Source organism: Mytilus californianus, unplaced genomic scaffold (assembly GCF_021869535.1).
Source record: "Mytilus californianus isolate M0D057914Y unplaced genomic scaffold, xbMytCali1.0.p SCAF_2, whole genome shotgun sequence".
Taxonomy (NCBI): domain Eukaryota; kingdom Metazoa; phylum Mollusca; class Bivalvia; order Mytilida; family Mytilidae; genus Mytilus; species Mytilus californianus.
The window spans coordinates 133,246,353-133,265,806 of record NW_026262668.1 but is presented as its reverse complement, the minus strand read 5'-3'; the positions used below and the strand labels follow the sequence as shown (position 1 = coordinate 133,265,806).

Sequence of the window (19,454 nt, the reverse complement as noted above, 5' to 3'; positions counted from 1 at the left end):
GAAATAGTTAAACACTAGACATGAAAAATGGTTTACCTCTTTTAACATTGTATCAATTAAATTTTGCAATAAAGTACAATAGTACTGAATGGTCCAATATGAGTCTTACATTTTCCCAAAGGAGTAGGTCCGGTAAGGGCCGATTTTGGCCTCAAAATTCAAGTTCATCTAATGGAATATTTTGGACACTTTTTAAACACTTAAGTGTCTACCTCAGTCGATTCAATCAGTTTATGTGAAAGATTTGAACTGATTTAGTCATTAAAGACGCTCAAATTCAAGCTTAAATATGAAAAATCTATCAAATATGCCATAATATGTCACTTTTCAGATGGTTTTCGTCAAAAATGAAAGTGGCCGCATCCGTGTTCATTCTTAACCTTTATATATGTTATGTAATATCATCAAATACAGCTTATATTTAAATATTAAGAATGAACACAAATGCGGCCACTTCCATTTCAGACGGAAACCGTCTAAAAATTAACCAAAATGCTAAATTTTCAAAGATTTCAGTAATCTAACATGACTTAATGATGCTAGTACCCGAAACATGTGCATTGTATTGTCAAAAACAGCCCATATTTATGTAACAGAAGTATTCTTCTTTCCAATAAATAGCTAAAAATTTACATTTTAACAATTTTGTAAAACTGCTATAATTTGGGGCCAAAAAGGGGTCTTACTGGGCCTACTCCTTTGTAGAGCCGAATTAGAACTTTTATGACTTCTATTTTTAAAGCTTTATTGATATTAAATAGGGATTTACGAACGGGTATATGGGAGTTTCATTATCTGCTTATCAATATCATTCTTTCGGATGAAAAAAGGTTTTGAGATGATTATCGTTATAGTTATCATTAACAGAGTTTAATGCCACAAAAATATCACATATAACTACTGTTATGTTTTATGTGTCGTAGCTCATATATTTTCTAAACAATGACGCAATGGAAAAGCGAAGTAATATAACACGTCCTTTGGAATATTATAAGTGTATGTATAATTCAGATGAAATTAAAAAAGGAGTCTTATAAGTAAACTGAGACCACCAGTTCGTGACGGCTAACGGTAAGCCTTCATTCCACCTCGATAAAAGACAACAAGATAGTGCATGTACACACAAAAATAAAACAAACAACAACAGCAACAAAAATGACGATCATATGGTTACCTGCTCAAACTTTCACTGCAAATATCTTTAAGGTCTCTATAATTCTCATTTCCAAACAAACTAATACATTACAAGTAGAAAGGGTTTTTAAGAATTAAACAAGTTTTGTATCTCAAATTTCGAATATACCATTCCTTCAATATTTTGTAGCTTCTTATCAGTTGGATGTCTGGTATTGATGGTGTTCTAGTATATGATTATGAAATTGGTATTTCAACGACAAAGAGCAGTGCAGCTCCGGATATAGTATCGTTCAAGTCTACAAAACACCACAATCATTTCAGATTTGATAATCCTGATCTTGATGAAGGAAAAGTATTTTACGTCATAATAAAGGCTATAAGTAAGGCTGGCGTTGAGGGAATTCAGGTAAGTCGGTCTATTTTATTGAGTAGATGAAAAACAAAGTAAATGAGGTGTTAATGTCTAGATCAAATTGTAAGAGAAAACAACCATACAATGTGTTTTCTTCAATTTTATTTTCATTTTTTGCGATCGTTTGCGTGATTCATTGACAAAAATCTTTCAAAATATCTAAAGAAATCACGTTTCATTTGTTAATGCTGCTTAAACATGTTAGATATATTTAAGTGAACAAATATTTAGTGAGTATCTAATGACGATTCTTCTATTGCTTTGTAAGATCTTTCTTTGTACTTGGAGACATATAATACGTTATTAATATTACAGAGTATAGGACCCATCATCATTGATGCATCACCTCCGAAAATTGACAACGATCGAATAGACGTTGAGTTAGATAATGAAATGTTGATTGCTAATTGGTCTGGAATTTTATTTGTGGATGAAGAAGATCCATATCCAATGAAACATGAATATGCAATAGGTATAATTCTAAACAGTCTCAAGAGTTAGAATAATGATACATATATATTTAATATCTATTTCTTAAGACTCTATAATAAAAACATAACTGTATAATAGAGATAATGCTATTCTTTCAGAAGTTGAAATAATTAAACATGCATAATCAGCAGGCAGTACATAATACGTTGATATGAGAAAATGTTTATATTCATATTATTTAACAAATCATTTGGTTCCGCTGTAAAGTCAAGTTCGTAAAGGTTTGAAAGAATAAAGAATATATTCATAAATGACTAGGAATCTGATGTTCAGTAGTTGTCGTTTGTTGATATGGTTCATGAGTGTTTCTCGTTTCTCGTTTTTTATATAGATTAGACTGTTGGTTTTACCGTTTGAATGGTTTTACACTCGTAATTTTTGGGGCCCTTGATAGTTTGCTGTGCGGTGTGAGCCAAGGCTCCGTGTTGAAGACCGTACTTTGACCTATAATGGCTTACTTTTATAAATTGTGACTTGGATGGAGAGATGTCTCATTGGCACTCATACCACATCTTCTTATGTCTTAGTCTTTAGTTTTCTATGTTGTGTCATCTGTACTATTATTTGTCTGTTTGTCTTTTTATTTTTGGCCATGGCGTTGTCAGTTTGTTTTCGATCTATGAGTTTGACTGTCCCTCTGGTATCTTTCGTCCCTCTTTTTTCATCCATACAAATGAAGTGCATTTTGTTATTTAAGATTACCAAAATCCACAAGTGTTGTTTAACATAAGGTGACTTTTACCAACCATGAATTGCTTGAAATATTGTGAACAGTGTGAACAAGAAGATCAAAGAAGCCAGATTATTTAATTTCACTTTCAGATATATTGATGATGTTCTTTCCATTAACAATCCGAACTTTTCTGATTGGGTTCCATTAATATATCCCCCAGAACTAGAAATTAAAGAAACAACAGACACGGCTTCCTCCGCCTCATTTTTAGACTTATTTCTCGAATTTGACATACACAGTCATCTCAGTACCAGAATCTATGACAAACGAGACGATTTTAATTTTGAAATTATCAATTTCCACCACCTTAGTAGCCATATACCAACTTCACCTGCATATGGGATAGACATTTCCCAACTTATTCGATATTCAAGAGCTTGCAGTTTAACTCAGACTTTGTAAACGTCACCAGTGTCTGAGCAGAAAGTTGATGAACCCGGGGTATGCCAAAGAACGTATCGTCCTTTTTCTAAAAAAGTTCATCGGAAGGTACCAAGACCTTGTTGATAAATATTCCGTATCAACTTCACAAATAATACATGATGGTCTTGATGTATAGATTCTGCGTACTAATGTTGCTTATCATCTTAATAACGTGTTATATTGTTCTTTTATTTGTCTTTGTTCTATTATTAATATTACTTTTACTGTTTGGTCTGTTTTCTGTGATATCCATTTGACGTGGCTCGGTACTTATACATCTCGTCATTTTGTTTGTATTATCTTTCATTTTTGCTGGTGTGTTTTGTACTTGTGACTTTGTGTGTTTCTTTGGTACATATGACGTGGCTCAGGACTTTTAAAGATCCCACCATTTTGTTATTGTTCTATTATAATACCAGTATGTTATTGTTCTATTATAATTTTGAAAATACTTTGAACGACAAAATTATTTTACTCGCGTAATGGTTTTAAATATATTATTTATTTATACAAAACTAATTTATCGAAGGGAAACTGACAACACCATGGCAGAAAATGAAACATCATGAACAGAAAAACAAATTCACTAAAAAAAACAGAAATTCAACGAAATTAAATTTGCAAAATGCGATAAAAATAGTATATTTGTCCTGTTAGTGGTTATATTTTATTGATAGAACACGTGGTTTAAGGGGTAAAGCAAGACACGATAGACTTTTGATATTTCATTGCAGGTCGTCACAAATATGGAACGGATATCTTAGATTTTAGTCCACTGTCCTTCAAGAAAAGCTGTCATCAGTCAAAACCACCGATATGTACGGCTATTGAAACTAGATACCTACCTTGGTCCCTACATGCTGACCAGGAATATTATATCACAATTAAAGTAACAAATCTAGCGGGATTGACAGCTACCCACACATCTGAGCCTTACAAGTATTACACGCAGCTGCCTGTGCCAGGTGTTGTTTTTGATGTTAATAAAACATCAACAACAGATAAGTTAAAAGTGAGCATTAACATTTGATTTATAACTATAGACCGAAGTATCCAGTTACACGTACGATGTAACAACATCTGAAACTTTAGAAAACATATGTGATTTGTTTTTGCTATTTGGTGTTGATGTTTCCGGAACGGAAAGGACTTTCTGTTTTGAATTTCCCTTGGCGTTTGGTATTTTTGTAATTTTACTTTTTTCAGTATTATCATAGATATTATCTTATCTTTATTTGGTTGTTATAGGCTATTTAATAAAATTTCTATAGAATAATTTAATTTTGTTGGAGGAAATCAGAGTTCTAAAACTAATCCAACAAAGATGACGAGATATTAACATATCTTACATATATTGATAGTTCTAGCACAATGCTATGTTAAAATCGGATGCGCGATTTGACATGCACATGATAAGAAAAAAAAGTATAACAAAAATACCGAACTCCAAGGCAAATTCAAAAAGGGGAAGTCAGTAAAAACTGACTAAATCAAACGCTATCAATCAACGGACCAAGGGAAAACAACTGCCATATTCCTGACTTGGTACATGTATTTTCCGAAGAAAGAGTTTTGGTTACCTCCACATCGAAGTAACCCAGTCGGTAATTAAAGTTTTATCAATGACGGTATCGAAGCAAAAATCCTATCTTAATTGCCGAAAGTATTGAAAGATTTTCACGAGGACACCAAGACCTCTTTCAAACTGAAATTGTTAGTTTGGCAATGACGAGATCGTGACATTTACTTCTACGTTAACGTTAACAGAGAGAATGTTAAAAAATTCATACGTTTATATTAGAAGTTTGTCAATTCGTCGTTCAGAATCTATAGGACTGTGGATAATCTCATTGTTCGTACCCAAAAATGTAAATAAAAAACAAACGTTGTCATTAGTTGAATTTCTATTGTTTAGGGTGCTTTTAACCAATCACAACGTTTTAATAACGCTTAGGAAAATATTACCGAGAATTTGTTTGATTCTGAAACGGTGAATTGCCCTCCTTAGTATGGCGTTTCTTTCACAGAATTCTATGTTAGCTAAATTTAACTGATTTTTTGCTCACCTTGCCCAAACGGCGAAGTGAGTTTTTTCTCATCACTTTTCGTCTATCGTCGTCGTCTGTCGTTATATTTTGACTTCTATATTTTTTTCTTTTCTGAACCAACTGGGTCAAACGTAACCAAATTTTGTCATAATCATAATTGGGGTATCTAGTTTTAAAAGTTTGTGTCCATTGATTCTGCCAACGAACGACAATGGCTTAAATGACTACATAGAACAAAGGAGTGAAATGATGTTTTTTTAATTATTTTTATGATAACCGCTTTAATGAAAAAAATTGACCTGGACAGAAATGTTTATAATGAGATCTACATACTGTCTATTTACTTCAAAAACTTTTAATATGAGTAATTGCCTTTTAATTACGACATTTATCATTTTTTGCTATTATCTTGCACATTATAATAGATACAGAGAAACGTTGATAGCAAAAATTATCAGCAATACAAGATCTACAAATGGCCGAAACTATCAATCGACTTCTTATTAGAGCTATCGCCCTGGAATAAGATTGGTAACCAACTTTTGGCGTGCTGGCTTACATCTTAAGAACTGTAACAGATACGAATATTATGAGCAAGATAAGATCTACAAATAATTCTAATGACCGAAATCGAACTTATTGAACTTTTTGTCCCTTAATGACGAAATTATACAATTTTGTGTGCTTTTGACAATTTTCCTGAAAGCTAAAATAGATAGATAAACACTTTATAGAACAAAAACTTGTCAACAAGAGAAGATTTTCAAATTAAATTGGCCAAAATCGACAGTCAACTCCTCAATAGAGTTATTGTCTCGAAATAAAGACTTTTTTTCTCAATTTCGTATGTAGGGCATAAATAAAAGACGATAGAAAGAAACTTTACACTTTACACAAAAAAGGATCAGCAATGCACGATCAACAAAAAAAAAAGATTTTTATCATGAATCATTTTGTAGTCTACAATGTTGGAGAGCGATTATTTTTGAAGATGATCATAGCAAGAAACTCGTGGTTCTAAAGAGCATATGATCAATGTGTTATAAAATAGGTGTCCTGTGATAGAAAGCAACGGGATATTCATATATAAGCGTTTTACTACCAGTTACACGGCTGACGCGGCTCTGTCCAAATTATCATCCAGCAGAAGATACTTTTCTTATTTCAGATATTGAGGGGAATCTGTGGCTAAATAGTCTAAGTTGTTCGTCTACAGTACCACTAGGTGCGTTCAACATGATCGTATTTGACTAGGATCGCAAATTTTCCTTCCCGAAGACATGGTTCTCTACGGGCACTCCAATTTTTTTGTTTTCCAAGTATATAGTATCATACCTAAAGAATGTCTATTAAAAAAACAAAGTGTTTTATGATAAAAAAAAAATACTAAAATAGCATGCTTATATCTTTTTAGGAGACACATGATATAGACTTTACAGATGTTGTTGATAAATTTTCATTAGCTTGGAGAGGATTTTATCATCCCCATCTACTTTTAGAATATAAACTGTGTGTCAGTTCCATACCAGAAAGCTGCGATATTGCCGAGACAAATATTGTAGATGCATCTTCAACTAGTTACACATTTGACAATTTATTGTTAAAAAAATCGGAGGTAATATTTTGATATTTCTACCCCTTCACAAATCCATTGATCGTATATTTTACATGTTTCATGTGATATATCAGTTAATTATGACGATTGAAAATAGGTCTGATTCCGAAATCATTTTCGGAAATGCTTCCGTTTATAATTTAATACTTATTTTCAGAAGCTCTCGGTCATTCCCTAATCACATCAGTTTATTTACAGTTCTTGAAAGGGTTCCTATCAAAGTTGAAAGTGAAGACCTAAATGGTACGATTATAATTGAAAAGAATAGATATTGTGTACCAATCCAAACAGTAAAATGCTTTCATACCTAACCAGAATTTAGAACTAATTCTATGTATTACAGACTTACTATGCAAGTGTCGAAGCAATATCAATAAAAGGATCTGTTGTCGTATCATCAGATGGAGTTACTGTTCTTGATACATCAACACCGCTCATAGAAAGCATCATTAAGGATGGATTTAATTGTTCAGGTATTTGAAATACAGACAAAAAATGTCTTGTTGATTAAACAAAACACAGTGAAGATACCTAGCGTGTTATTGAAAATAAAAACTTACCGAAAGATAAACAGCAAATACAAAACTGCACAGAAAACGTAAAATTGCGCCACAAGAACCCCACCAAAAACCAACATGCGCTCACGTGCTCTGGAATGGTACGAATTTCCTGCTCCACATGTGTCATCCGTCTCGTAGCTGATGCAAGTATAGTAAAAGAGGGACAAAAGATACCAGAGGGACATTCAAACTCATAGATCGAAAACAAACTGACAACGCCATGGGCAAAAATAAAAATACAAACAGAAAAATAATAGTACAGATGACACAACATAGAAAACTAAAGTCTTAGCAACACGAACCCCACCAAAAACTGGGGGTGATCTCAGGTGCTCCGGAAGGGTAAGCAGATCCTGCTCCACATGTGGCACCCGTCGTGTTGCTTATGTTATACACTTAGTAAGTGATGTTGAATTGCATTCAGTTGGTTATGTCCGAGTCGAGGAAAAGAGAAAAGTAAGAGGTTAGAAGATACCAAGGTGGAATTAAAAAAACGTCACTTGTCGTAGAGGAACAGACAGCAATCAACATTTATTAAAGAAAAAGATGAAAAGACAAACACGACAGTTCAGGAAAATCAAAATTGAACAAATGAATCCAAACCAAAAAAATGACAGAATTTAGATTATACAATTAATAATCTATCTTTATAGATTATGAGCGTTTCAATTATTAGTAAATTAGGATTGCATATTTTGGTATTAATATTGATTCACTCATATGGTCTTTGCAACGGAAATAACACATTTATTCTAAAACCAGTTGTTGGCATGATACGAGTTATGTTCTTCTCATATATTTTATGATGGTATGATACTAAAACCCTAACGGGAGGGATTGTACTTGATTTTCATATTATGAAAATATAATCTTTCAATCAGTTTAATTGAAGTCTGGAGCTGGCATATCAGTAGCTGCTAGTAGTCCTTTGTTAATTTATGTATCATTGTCATTTTGCTTAGTTTCTTTTGTTACCTATTCTGACATCGGACTCGGACTTCTTTTAAACTGAGTTTACTGTGCGTATCACTGTGTGTTTTATTTATTCTACATTGGCTAGAGGTATAGGGGAGGGTTGAGATCTCAGAAAACATGTTCAACCCCGCCGCATTTTTGCGCCTGTCGCAAGTCAGGAGCCTCCAGTCTTTGTTAGTCTTTAATGTTTTTTTTAATTTTAGTTCGTTTATATGTTTTGGAGTTTAGTATGACGTCCATTTGCACTGAACTAGTACACATTTTTTATTTAGGGGTCAGCTGAGGACCACCTGCGGGTGCGGGATTTTCTCGCTGCGTTAAAGACCCATTGGTGGCCTTCGGCTGTTATCTGCTCTTTGGCCGGGTTGTTGCCTCTTTGACATATTCCCCATTTTAATTCTCAATTTTATTGTATTTTTGGCTTTAAATTCGTTCAAATTAATGTAATTTTTATAAAGTATGTGATAATGGCAATTCTTGTGTACTATTTCTAATATATGGTGTTAATATATAATTATGATATAGATAGTCACTTTTCATTTTAGACAAATTAACTCTCCAAAGCAGTCATCACATTTTGGTAAGTTTACAGACTACGGTCAGTTTTCACACTTTTATGTGGACTAAAATACAATTATATGCAATGCAAATTATTTCGTTCTTATTGAAAGAAACACTTTTATTGCACTGGAATTTTGTGTATGAGCTATGCTGGTCACAAATCGTTTTTTTTTTAAAGAAGTTAGAACCACACAGAAATGTTTTTTTCGATAGCATATTTGATTTATTTTTTTTCGTATTAAATGTTAGGACATATACTAGTTAACAAAAGAAACGACACAAGGCAATGTATTTTCATATATAATCAAACTGGATACACTGTACCATGGTAAATATTTGCTCAATTGGTCTAATATTTACAGAGTGTTATTTTTTTTATCAAAATCATTGATTTAAGGCAAATACGCGAATTTTTTTTTTTTTTTTTTTTTTACAAATTTTGTTATTTCAAAAATCGTATTTTCACCCAAAAATTCAAAAATCGATATAAGAACTTAAAATTTTAAACTTAAACATTGTCTGATTAAAATTTTGAATGCCTTTGCAGATATTTGAATACTTAATTCTCATCTTCGAAATTAAGAGCCGATTTTTGTCACCATTTTCCGCAAAATAAATTTGACCCCTGTGTTCAATAAAACGGTATATTCCAACTTTTCAATTTGGTCAAATTCTTTTAATCATATGCATTTGCTTTGCAAATGAATGTTTTTCATTGGATAATTTAACAGTTTTTCCTATTTATTATATTTCATGATAAATTGTAATTCAAACTTGTGTATCGTGACTTTTGTTGACTGGTATATTACTCCTGAGATATTTTATTACATCTATTATTAAAAACAATCGTATTTAGAATCCAGTTCCTCAATGTGATGAAGATATTGACTTCCAGTCTTCGACAACAATGCTCGAAGCTTATTGGAGTATTCCATCGACAGCCAATAAATTTGTACAAAATGCATTTTGGGGAGTTGATGAGAAGTCTCCAGTTGGAGGTAGGAATAAAAAATCAGGAATTTCTGAATAAGAAATAGTGTCTTTCATTAGGGGATTTACCTTCTAATACACATTCATTAAGATGATTATTATATGACCATCTTCTTATTTGAAGCGTGTTTGTTTGAAACATATTGCAAACGTAGTCTTTACTTGAAGTAAATACATAAGCAAAATTCTAAATATCGATATCTGGTATATTTATTCCTTCATTAGATAAAAAAAAACTATACTAAACTGCATCCCATTTATTATTATGTTAACTATTTATTCGTGTTATCAACACATTACAGAATATTAAATTTCGATTTACATAGTATTCTTCAGTTGAGGGGAGACACTATTTTTTTAAGAAACTTTGAACATTCATGCTGTTTATGAACTAAACATTAAACATATACTTAATAAGTGGTATCGCAATGTTAATTACGGCAATGTACTTCTTGTTTCTATGAGATTCGAGGGGTCATACTATATTATTTACTTCAATGGTACCTGTAATAAAGTGTAACAAATAGTATCTCCTTACAATGTAATTAAAGTGATAAAAAAGGGGCGAAGGATACCAACGGGACATTCACACTCATAAGTCGAAAATAACCTGACAAAGCCATGGCTAAAAAAAAGAAAAAGACAAATAAACAACAGTACACAAAACACAACATAGAAAACCAAAGACTGAGCAACACGAGAACTTGGGGAGATCGCAGGTGCTGAAGAAGGGTAAGCAGATCCTGCTCCATATGTTGCTCCCTTTGTGTTGCTCATGTTAGTACTACAAACACGGAAATAAGTCTAATTCGGTAGGTCATTTTCGGGAAAAAAGGGGGACGGGATTGTAGTTACGACAATTTGAACATATTCGTTGTCATCTGTGAAACGGATATTCCATAATGGTCAACCAACCCCCCGATGGCGTCCGTAAAATTTACGAAGGGACGATTTTATGAATGATTATATGAAATGCAAGCCCTGGAATATCGTATCAACTGGGAGATATATACTCCGTATGCAGGCGCTGCTAGAATGTTGCTACAAAGAAATTGAAAGTGTTCACAATTGGGAAGCTGAAATCATCTCTTTTGTCGTAAAGGTTTGTTTTCAACCGACGATCATTGTCAATTTCTAGATGCAATTCAAGACATGGGGCCGACTTAACTGTATCTGAACTTAAAGTTCTGTTATAGATAATGCATATTTTAAGGTTGTTCTTGTCATAGAACACACCGAGGGGTGTCAGGATTGATCAAATGAAAGACCGACCGTTGGGAGGTCTTTCTTTAGGCAATCCTGACACCTCGAGGTGTGTTCTACGACACAAAAAAACCTTAAAGTATGCATTATCTGACTTATATACCGTCAAAATAATATTGTTTTTTTATAAAGATTTGCAAAATTTAGCTTCCTATTTTACCGACCACACTAAAGTGGGATATTCCTTTCTAATGCGTTCAGGTTTTAATACGCCCTACGGGTCATTTAGAATGTGAAATAAAATTCACTAATTAATCTAGATATAAACCTTAGAAATTATTATCCATACACAATAAAAATATAACTGTAACTGGATGAAGTAAGACACAAATGAATCGTTACCATCTGATAAAGGTGTATGAAAAATACAAGACACTTTGTAAGTTATTTTTTGTACCAACTTAGTTTATGGAAAGGGGGAGGTGCTATAAAAATTTGTCATGACATTTTATTGCGGAAAAGTGATTATTTTTTCAACAATTTTAATTGAATCGAATGAAATATTCAGAATGATTTTCTTTTGATTAGCAATACATTTTTTTAACAGATAATCAAGATATAATTATATACCCGCCCCCCACCCGACCTCATTGTGAGGTACGTGAATGTTATTCAATAGAATATAAGAATATTTTATTAGTTTATCATTTGAAAGAGTAAAAGGTAGACATAAATGTAAAAAAGTTAAGAACTGACACGAAGAGGGCACGAAATCGTGATATATGTACATGTTACACGAAAACGAATATCAATACATGTAGGTCACACTATGATTTCCTATTTTGTGTGTATCGTCCTAAACATGCATAAAATATTTGCCACTGGACGTTAAGTAACCATTAATCAATAAACCTATTCAGTGTGGATCAATACGATTTTCAAAATCTTACACACGAATATGTTTAATCTGGCTTTATTTTAAAGTGTTATGAAAATTTGACATTAAAATTCATCTCGCATATATGATAATATCTCTGTATTGTAGCGATAAATTAACAAAACTTCACATTATTTGTTTCTAAAATTAAAATTCAGGCAAAATCGATTTTTGTTACACCTATCATAGATTGACTTTAAAAATTAAATTCCCAAATCGGCAACAGAAACTATCAGACGAATATAATTTGAGGTAGATTATAGTTTGCATTTTTATCAAGGAAAATAATTACCTCACACAGGTCATTATTTTATGCCTTAGAGCATATTTCATTGAAACATGGTATCGTCCGGGTTGATTCTTCGAAAGAATGACCTATCGTTATGAAAGAAAATAACTCCATATAGGTATATAATGTATAAAGTCAGCCTCATATGAATAAAGGAATGAGTCGGCAAGGCGAGGAACATAGTCGGTTCCCATGGGAATTCCAAGTATTTGTTGAAAACACGTCCTCCAAACGTAACAAATATATCAATCAAGAAATCAAGCATCTTTATAATATCAGTTTCAGAGAACTTTTTGTTATTCAGCGTGATTTTGTACAAAGTACGAGTTATCCTTCCCGAAGACAAGAAACTTGTATCTACGTAGGCCATTCTTTTTTATCAAACAAAGCAGGACCTACTCTTTCAATTTGTCTTTTAGTATGGGATAGGGAATACTTGTGTAAAGTGTAGAAAAGTGAAATGTTTTGATACTATTGCAAAATAAAACAGTCTTAGATTGTAAGTACTCTAGAAGATTTTTGGAAATTTTTTATATCCGGATCTGATTCACGCCAACTCTGTAATAGGAAATTTCACAATAGCTTTGTAGCCCGGATTGTTGATAACACGGATGTTAATGATTTAGAAAGAGGTTTCGTGGAGCACTTGGGACTACCAAGAAATATAACGTTGTTTGTAAGGACACTTATGTAGTTTAGGTATCCAATACAGTGAAGGAAGATTCAGTTCTTCATCTTTTGTTACAATTCCACCGGAACATAGAACAGACCTATGATTATCCAGGATTCGTCGGGGTATATATTTTGAGTTTCCAAGTGAATTGTCAAAACCCAATAATAGTTGTTTCGGTAGTCATCAAATTGACAAAAGTACAGTAATTGTTTCCATGGTAATGGAAATAACATAATAAATCACTAGGAGCTATGGAGTTTGTTTTGCAATGGTGTTGTTAAATTGTCTTCGACCTGTGATTTTATGTAACCGTTTTGTATATTCCGCCTTTCTTTCTAGTTCCACGAATATAGGCTATGTAAGGTTGGAGTTAGAGTTTTGGCGTATCGCTGCAAGTATAACGCATCATTGCACTACTTATATTTCTTAGATTACTGGACTGATTTTCTTCATATTATACTTATATTTCTTAGATTACTGGACTGAATTTCTTGATTTTACTTACATTGGAAACCATCATAGAATGACAATCGGATATTTGAATCTGGAGCCAGGTTTGACTTACAGAATAAAGGTGAAGTTTTGTGCTGATTATATATGTTTTCCAATCATGTACAGTAATGGAGTAACTATCATACCTAATGCACCAGGGACAGGAGGACTATCAGTAACGTTGGATAAAAATAAGGTACACACTCTTCTCTATTTGTAATGGGATATTAAGTTCTCAATGTTCTTTTTTTCAAATGTGATATGGTGAGTTTTATAATAAGAATTACGCTTTTTATAAAAAACACATTCTTTGTGAACAATCAGTGATTACTAAATAGAAAAATGTTCTCAATACTACGTATGCCATGGTAGGATAATCATACAAATCTATCGATTATCGGTGAGACAGTAATGCTGGTGTTAGACTATCAATCGACGAAGATGCCAAATATCCAGTGGTTAATGTTTAAAATAATTCATCTAAACTCAACTCAAGACAAAAAAAGACTGTTTCAATTTCCAAAAGCAGCTTTCTAATTATATTTTATTTTTAGAAGCACATGAATATTTTGTACAGATATATCAGTTGATACAATATTCCAATAGCTGTCCTGATTTCGTATAGCAAATTGTCTATTCAAATGAAACTCAGTATCATTTTGCAGTTCAATTTCTGTTCTTATGTACAAGTAAAACTACAATGAAACTAAAATTCTTTGCAGTATGAAAATACACTGGTCTTTACTTTTAACATGTATTTTTCCTCTGTATATAGATGAGTGTTACATGTGCAAGAATGTACGATCCCGATCTTGAAGATACACAAGAGGCATTTAATGCAATCGAAAAATACGAGTGGACTTTAATAGATGGCAATTCTGGTGGAATGTATGTGAAATGGCAGAACGTGAACAACAGCAAAATTATCAATGACACTCATGTAAGTATAATGTTTAATTGAATGAACTAGTTTAAAAAGTAAGAACACAAAACATATACAATGTGATGAAAAATACTACTTCATCAATTTCGTGTGTCCAAAGCACTTTTCTAGATTAACCTGCATCAGGAACGCTTTAATCTAAACATTTAATTATGAATATTTGCTGTCTGAAATCTTCATGATATTCAGGTGAGCTTTATAGACCTTGATGATTAACGAAGTTTCCGTCCACCATTTAGTTTTTCCTTTCATTTGCGTGCAGTAAATATGATAAATCATTTGGTTAAGTACAGTTTTCATGTTTGTTTCAATAAACACCGACATTTTGTTTATATTGTTAAAAGTCATGATTGACGCAAATATATAAATTACTTTACAGTTCAGTTTTGTAATTCAACTATCAGATGACATCAGTTTTTATAAATGCAAAAGGATATCTGTGAAAGGTACAAACAAGGTTGGAATAGCATCAGAAGTGTCTACAGATATCCAACTTTGTGATGTTGCTGATGGACCACGACACATTCACCCAAAACTTGTTATAGATGCTCGTGGCGAAAAAGACACATCTTCAGGTATCACATTGAAGTAGTGAAAACCTCATAAAGTTATATAGCACTATTTATTTTACAAATAACCATTTGTATAGATAAGATTGTTTTACTACAATAGAATAATTTTGTAACTTTCTTAAAATTTCAAGCCTGGTTTATTTGAACAGCTTTGTTCTAATGTTTAACGGGTTTCAATGACGGTTACCTTGAAAATGGTTTCCAGTTCGAAAATCATAATCTATATTTATATTTAGGATACTAGACAAAAAAAAATGACAATCGTTTTAATCAAAAATAGATTTATATTCCTATATAACTAAGCTCGAAGTAAGATTATTTGTTTTAAGAAAAAAAGTATATCTATATTTATATCTTACTGACATTTGACAGACCTTGAGTAATTGCAATTTATTGAATAAAGTTAAAGAGCTGTAATGTGATTGCAAAAAGGCAAATTATCATTCAACAGCGAAGGCACTCACTGTTATATAATTTTTTTTATCATTCATGTCCTCAAGTATTTGTAGATCACATCTTCGGCTTTCCCGACAATGTACGTATATCGTATTTATTATACATAAAAGAAAATGACAAGTTCACATGAATATTTTTATTTCCAAACTGTTGTCTGAACTATGGAAATTGGCATAGGGCGGAACCCCAAGGGGTCTAATAATAAACTGCGTTAATAGTGATTTTAGCAAAGGTGAGAGAAAATACCAAGGCCGCATTCGAAAATCAGAAGTCCAATAAAAGGACGAAAGGACAAACAACAAGTACAAACATTGTAAAGAAAACTTTAAAAAAGAGCAACACGAACCCCTCCACAGAGGGGTGAACTCGGTTGCTCCAAAATGGAAAGTAGTTCTTGACCCTAATGTGGTACTCTTCTTATTGCTCAAATGAGTAACAATACGGTAATACGTCGCTTTCAGTAATGTCACAATCGAGAAAAGGAGAACGGTTTAGTGGTTTTAGAACAAGTGGAGCATATCCATAGTTGTATGCGATACAGATATTGCATAATGGTCAACCAAACCATGATGTAAAACTTTCGTAGAGATTTTTTCAAATTTATAACTTGTGACCCTTATTGCAATGGCTTCCTTGTAAGCATCAATCCTCCATCAAGGAAATCATGGTAGAAAACGCAAGCTCTGGAATATCGAATTAACTGAAAGATATAAATACTCCTTATACAGGCTCTGGAAGAATGTTACAACACAGAAGAGGCAAGTTCCCAGTTGGAAAATTGATATAATCTCATTTGTCGTAGAATTTATTTCTGAACCGATTCTCAACTTGGTGGTGTTTGTGTTGCTGAGTCTTTAATTTTCTATCTTTCTTTTGTATACTGTTTGTCTTTTGATCGATTCTTATTTTTTGGCATGACGTCGACGTTGTCAGCTTGTTTTCGACTTATTAGTTTGCATATCTCTTTCGTATCTCTTCCAATAAGCAACATTTTAAACTGAACTTAATATTGCTATTTCAAACAGGATCAAAAGGCCGTAGATATTATAAACATAGTAAAAATCTTAATCCAATACATATTTGTCTTGCTACAACTCAGTTATTGCACATTTTGATCATCATGAAAAAACTTTTGGGACGCAAAAGTCATATTCGGTTTTGTTTCGTTTTTGTTTAATATTATTTAGTTGTTGTTATTGGGCGAAAGTGTAATTGAATGTAAAAATATTTTCAAAGTTGAAAAATTAAAATTTCTTTTAATGCATAAAATCTACATAAGTATCTTCAGCATTTAATTATAGAAACAAAATAATCTTTACAGAAACAAAAGGAATGGATATTCATCTAGAAACAAATACTGGATGGGATTTTCCTGATATAGATTATACACCATATAACAACATCATATCTGCTGTGTGGCCCACACTTCGCCATGGATTGTATACATGGGGTGTAATACAAGTAAAAGTCAATTATGCCTACCGATATTATAAATCTTTCACTGATATGGTTATCCAGGATCCTTGTTCACATCCTGATGTTGTATCGTGTGGAAAAACAGGTGCTCGAAATAGTAAAAATGTTGTAAATTTTGTTTTGTATTTCACATGTACAAAGATAGTTTCTCGCATTTTTTTTAAAATTTTAACAAGAAAACTACATATATTTGTTATAATCATTCCGTTATGTTTTGTCAATTCCCAATATTCAACCGTTCTTCGAAATAATTTTTATGTCAGGAAAGAGCCAATGATATATATGAAATCATTTGAATGAAAACCCCTATTAGCACAAGGACTTTTTTCCAATAAACAATCCATTCATTGTTCGTCATCTTGTACTGCGTAGTGTATGTTTCGTAATGTGACTATATATGAAAGTAGCTCTTTTGATGGCAAAATTTAGTTACATTAAATTTTGTGTTTCGCATTCTTTTTTTAAATGAAGTTATCACCATATAACCATAAAATACGTGTGTAGCAAATGATTTTTATTCATATTAGTTTGGTATACTGTGGTAGTGTGCTTTCCCTTTGCGTTGAGGTCATGAATATTATCTTCGGCGCGGTCGAACAAAATAAACTTTAAAAATGATGTTTTATTGCTAACACGGCGTGTAGAAATAGAAGCAGAGAACGGTGGGCTCGTAGTCAAAATACATATTTTTATTGTGAAATGTTACTTTTTCGTCTTGAACATTTAAAAAAAAAGCTCAACATGTCGGTCTTACACACATCAGTTATATCCTATTTACACGTTTTAATAACAGTATTAAATATTTGGAACTTGACGTTTAAGATAGACATCATCGGATTAATCAATCAAGTTATATGTCAATGAATTCAAAAACTGTTGATTGTATGCTTGATTTAGTGTGTTTATAATGCCCTCTTGATGAAATGAAGTATTTGGTTATTTTTGTAGATGAGCAGTACATAAATGTCATTTTAAACAAAACGAACAGTTTACAACATGGCCATCGTTATATTGTGTGTATTCATGCCAACAAGTCTGAAATCAAGTATGAAAAATGGACAGAAACACTTGAAGAAGTTAATGATTGTAGTGATGGAGTTACTGTTGACCTTACACCACCATCTCCCGGACAAGTATGGGCTGGAAACAATCCAAACTCAAATTACCAGGTACATTTACTTTTTATAACTACTGATTCTTATTCTTACCATCACGTTGACTCCAATACATAAGCATTATCTGAAAGGTCAGATTCCAAGATGCTACTATAATTCTGATGATTGGACTCTACAATACACGTTGAAGGCCTGTTTCTAATAGATTACAATGATGTTTAAGGTCGGAATGAAAAAAGACGACTAACCGTTGATGAATATATTGTCTTGTTGTATGATCAAAGTCCGAAGTTGTGGTTTCCAATCTCGTCCTGGTCAAATTCAAGACTTAAATATTGCCTTTTGCAGCTATTTTGGCTTTTATGAGTAGGAGCAAAGTGTGGTCGACTTGTGTCCAGTTATTGTGAAATATCTTTCTGCGTATTTAAAATCAGGCGCAATAGTTTGTGACATGGTTCATATCTATATGACATTAAGATTGATACATTTTCGTATGCAAATAGTATTTGTCAATGGACGTTAAAAACAAATATTTCATTCATTAATCCATCCGAAATAATATTCAAAAATTACATTTCAAATTATTTTTATCTTATTTCAGGTTGGGCACCAAAAAATACTTCTATCATATGTAAGATCTTAATCCAAATCACTACTGTGATCTCTAAGGTCGGATTTTAAAACATTTTTATTACTTTAGTATTTTAAATGTTGATTCGTAAACATTTCTATGATGTTTAAAGTCATATTTCGAAACACTTCTATCATGTTTAGACTCGGATACTAAAAATACTTCTATAATATCTACGGTAGAATATATAAGACTTAACCCCATGGGTTGGCTGGGGTAAAGAAATATTAATATCCTTGAAATTCTTCCGTCTGGGCATTAAATCCCCTGCTAAGGCCGGGAGCCTGTTTCGTTTTGATGTATGTATGAGCTCGGATTCACGTCTGCCTGGTCAACATTGGGACATCATCAGCATGTTAAGGAACCCTTGCAATAACTATGCAGTCCCTAGGTGTTGTTTTGCAGGGCAGCTTTGTATCCTCTATCAAACATACCCTCATTTTCCAGTGGAAAGGAAAATAGTTGCCTCTGGACGTGAAGCAAATAACAATCAATCAGCCAATATCATATTATATATATTTTATTTACAGACATCATCATCAGACATATCTATCACCTGGGATTCTTTTATAGATGTTGAGGAACATGATAAATCAATGCACTCAACCGGTATATCAAAATACGTTGTATCTGTTGGTAAGTTTAATTTTTTTGACAGTTGTATTCTTTTTATTGATGAGACATTATTGATTGGATAATGTAACATGATTCAAAGGTGAAA

At 32.5% G+C, this 19,454-nt stretch overlaps 2 protein-coding genes across 2 annotated transcripts in view; both read left to right on the top strand.

Annotated features, from left to right (window-relative positions):
- LOC127731088 (uncharacterized) overlaps nt 1-15,089 on the top strand; it is a 110,847-nt gene extending 95,758 nt beyond the window's left edge. The window contains exons 2-4 of the mRNA XM_052239946.1: nt 13,522-13,736; nt 14,316-14,480; nt 14,863-15,089. Coding sequence (XP_052095906.1) covers nt 13,572-13,736; nt 14,316-14,480; nt 14,863-15,075 — 543 coding nt within the window. The 5' untranslated portion in view covers nt 13,522-13,571 and the 3' untranslated portion in view covers nt 15,076-15,089. The remainder of the gene's footprint in view (nt 1-13,521; nt 13,737-14,315; nt 14,481-14,862) is intronic.
- Nucleotides 15,090-16,835: 1,746 nt separating this feature from the next.
- The window catches only part of LOC127731087 (uncharacterized), a 36,696-nt gene continuing 34,077 nt past the window's right edge, over nt 16,836-19,454 (top strand). Inside the window, exons 1-3 of the mRNA XM_052239945.1 lie at nt 16,836-17,072; nt 17,936-18,156; nt 19,264-19,369. Coding sequence (XP_052095905.1) covers nt 16,844-17,072; nt 17,936-18,156; nt 19,264-19,369 — 556 coding nt within the window. The 5' untranslated portion in view covers nt 16,836-16,843. The remainder of the gene's footprint in view (nt 17,073-17,935; nt 18,157-19,263; nt 19,370-19,454) is intronic.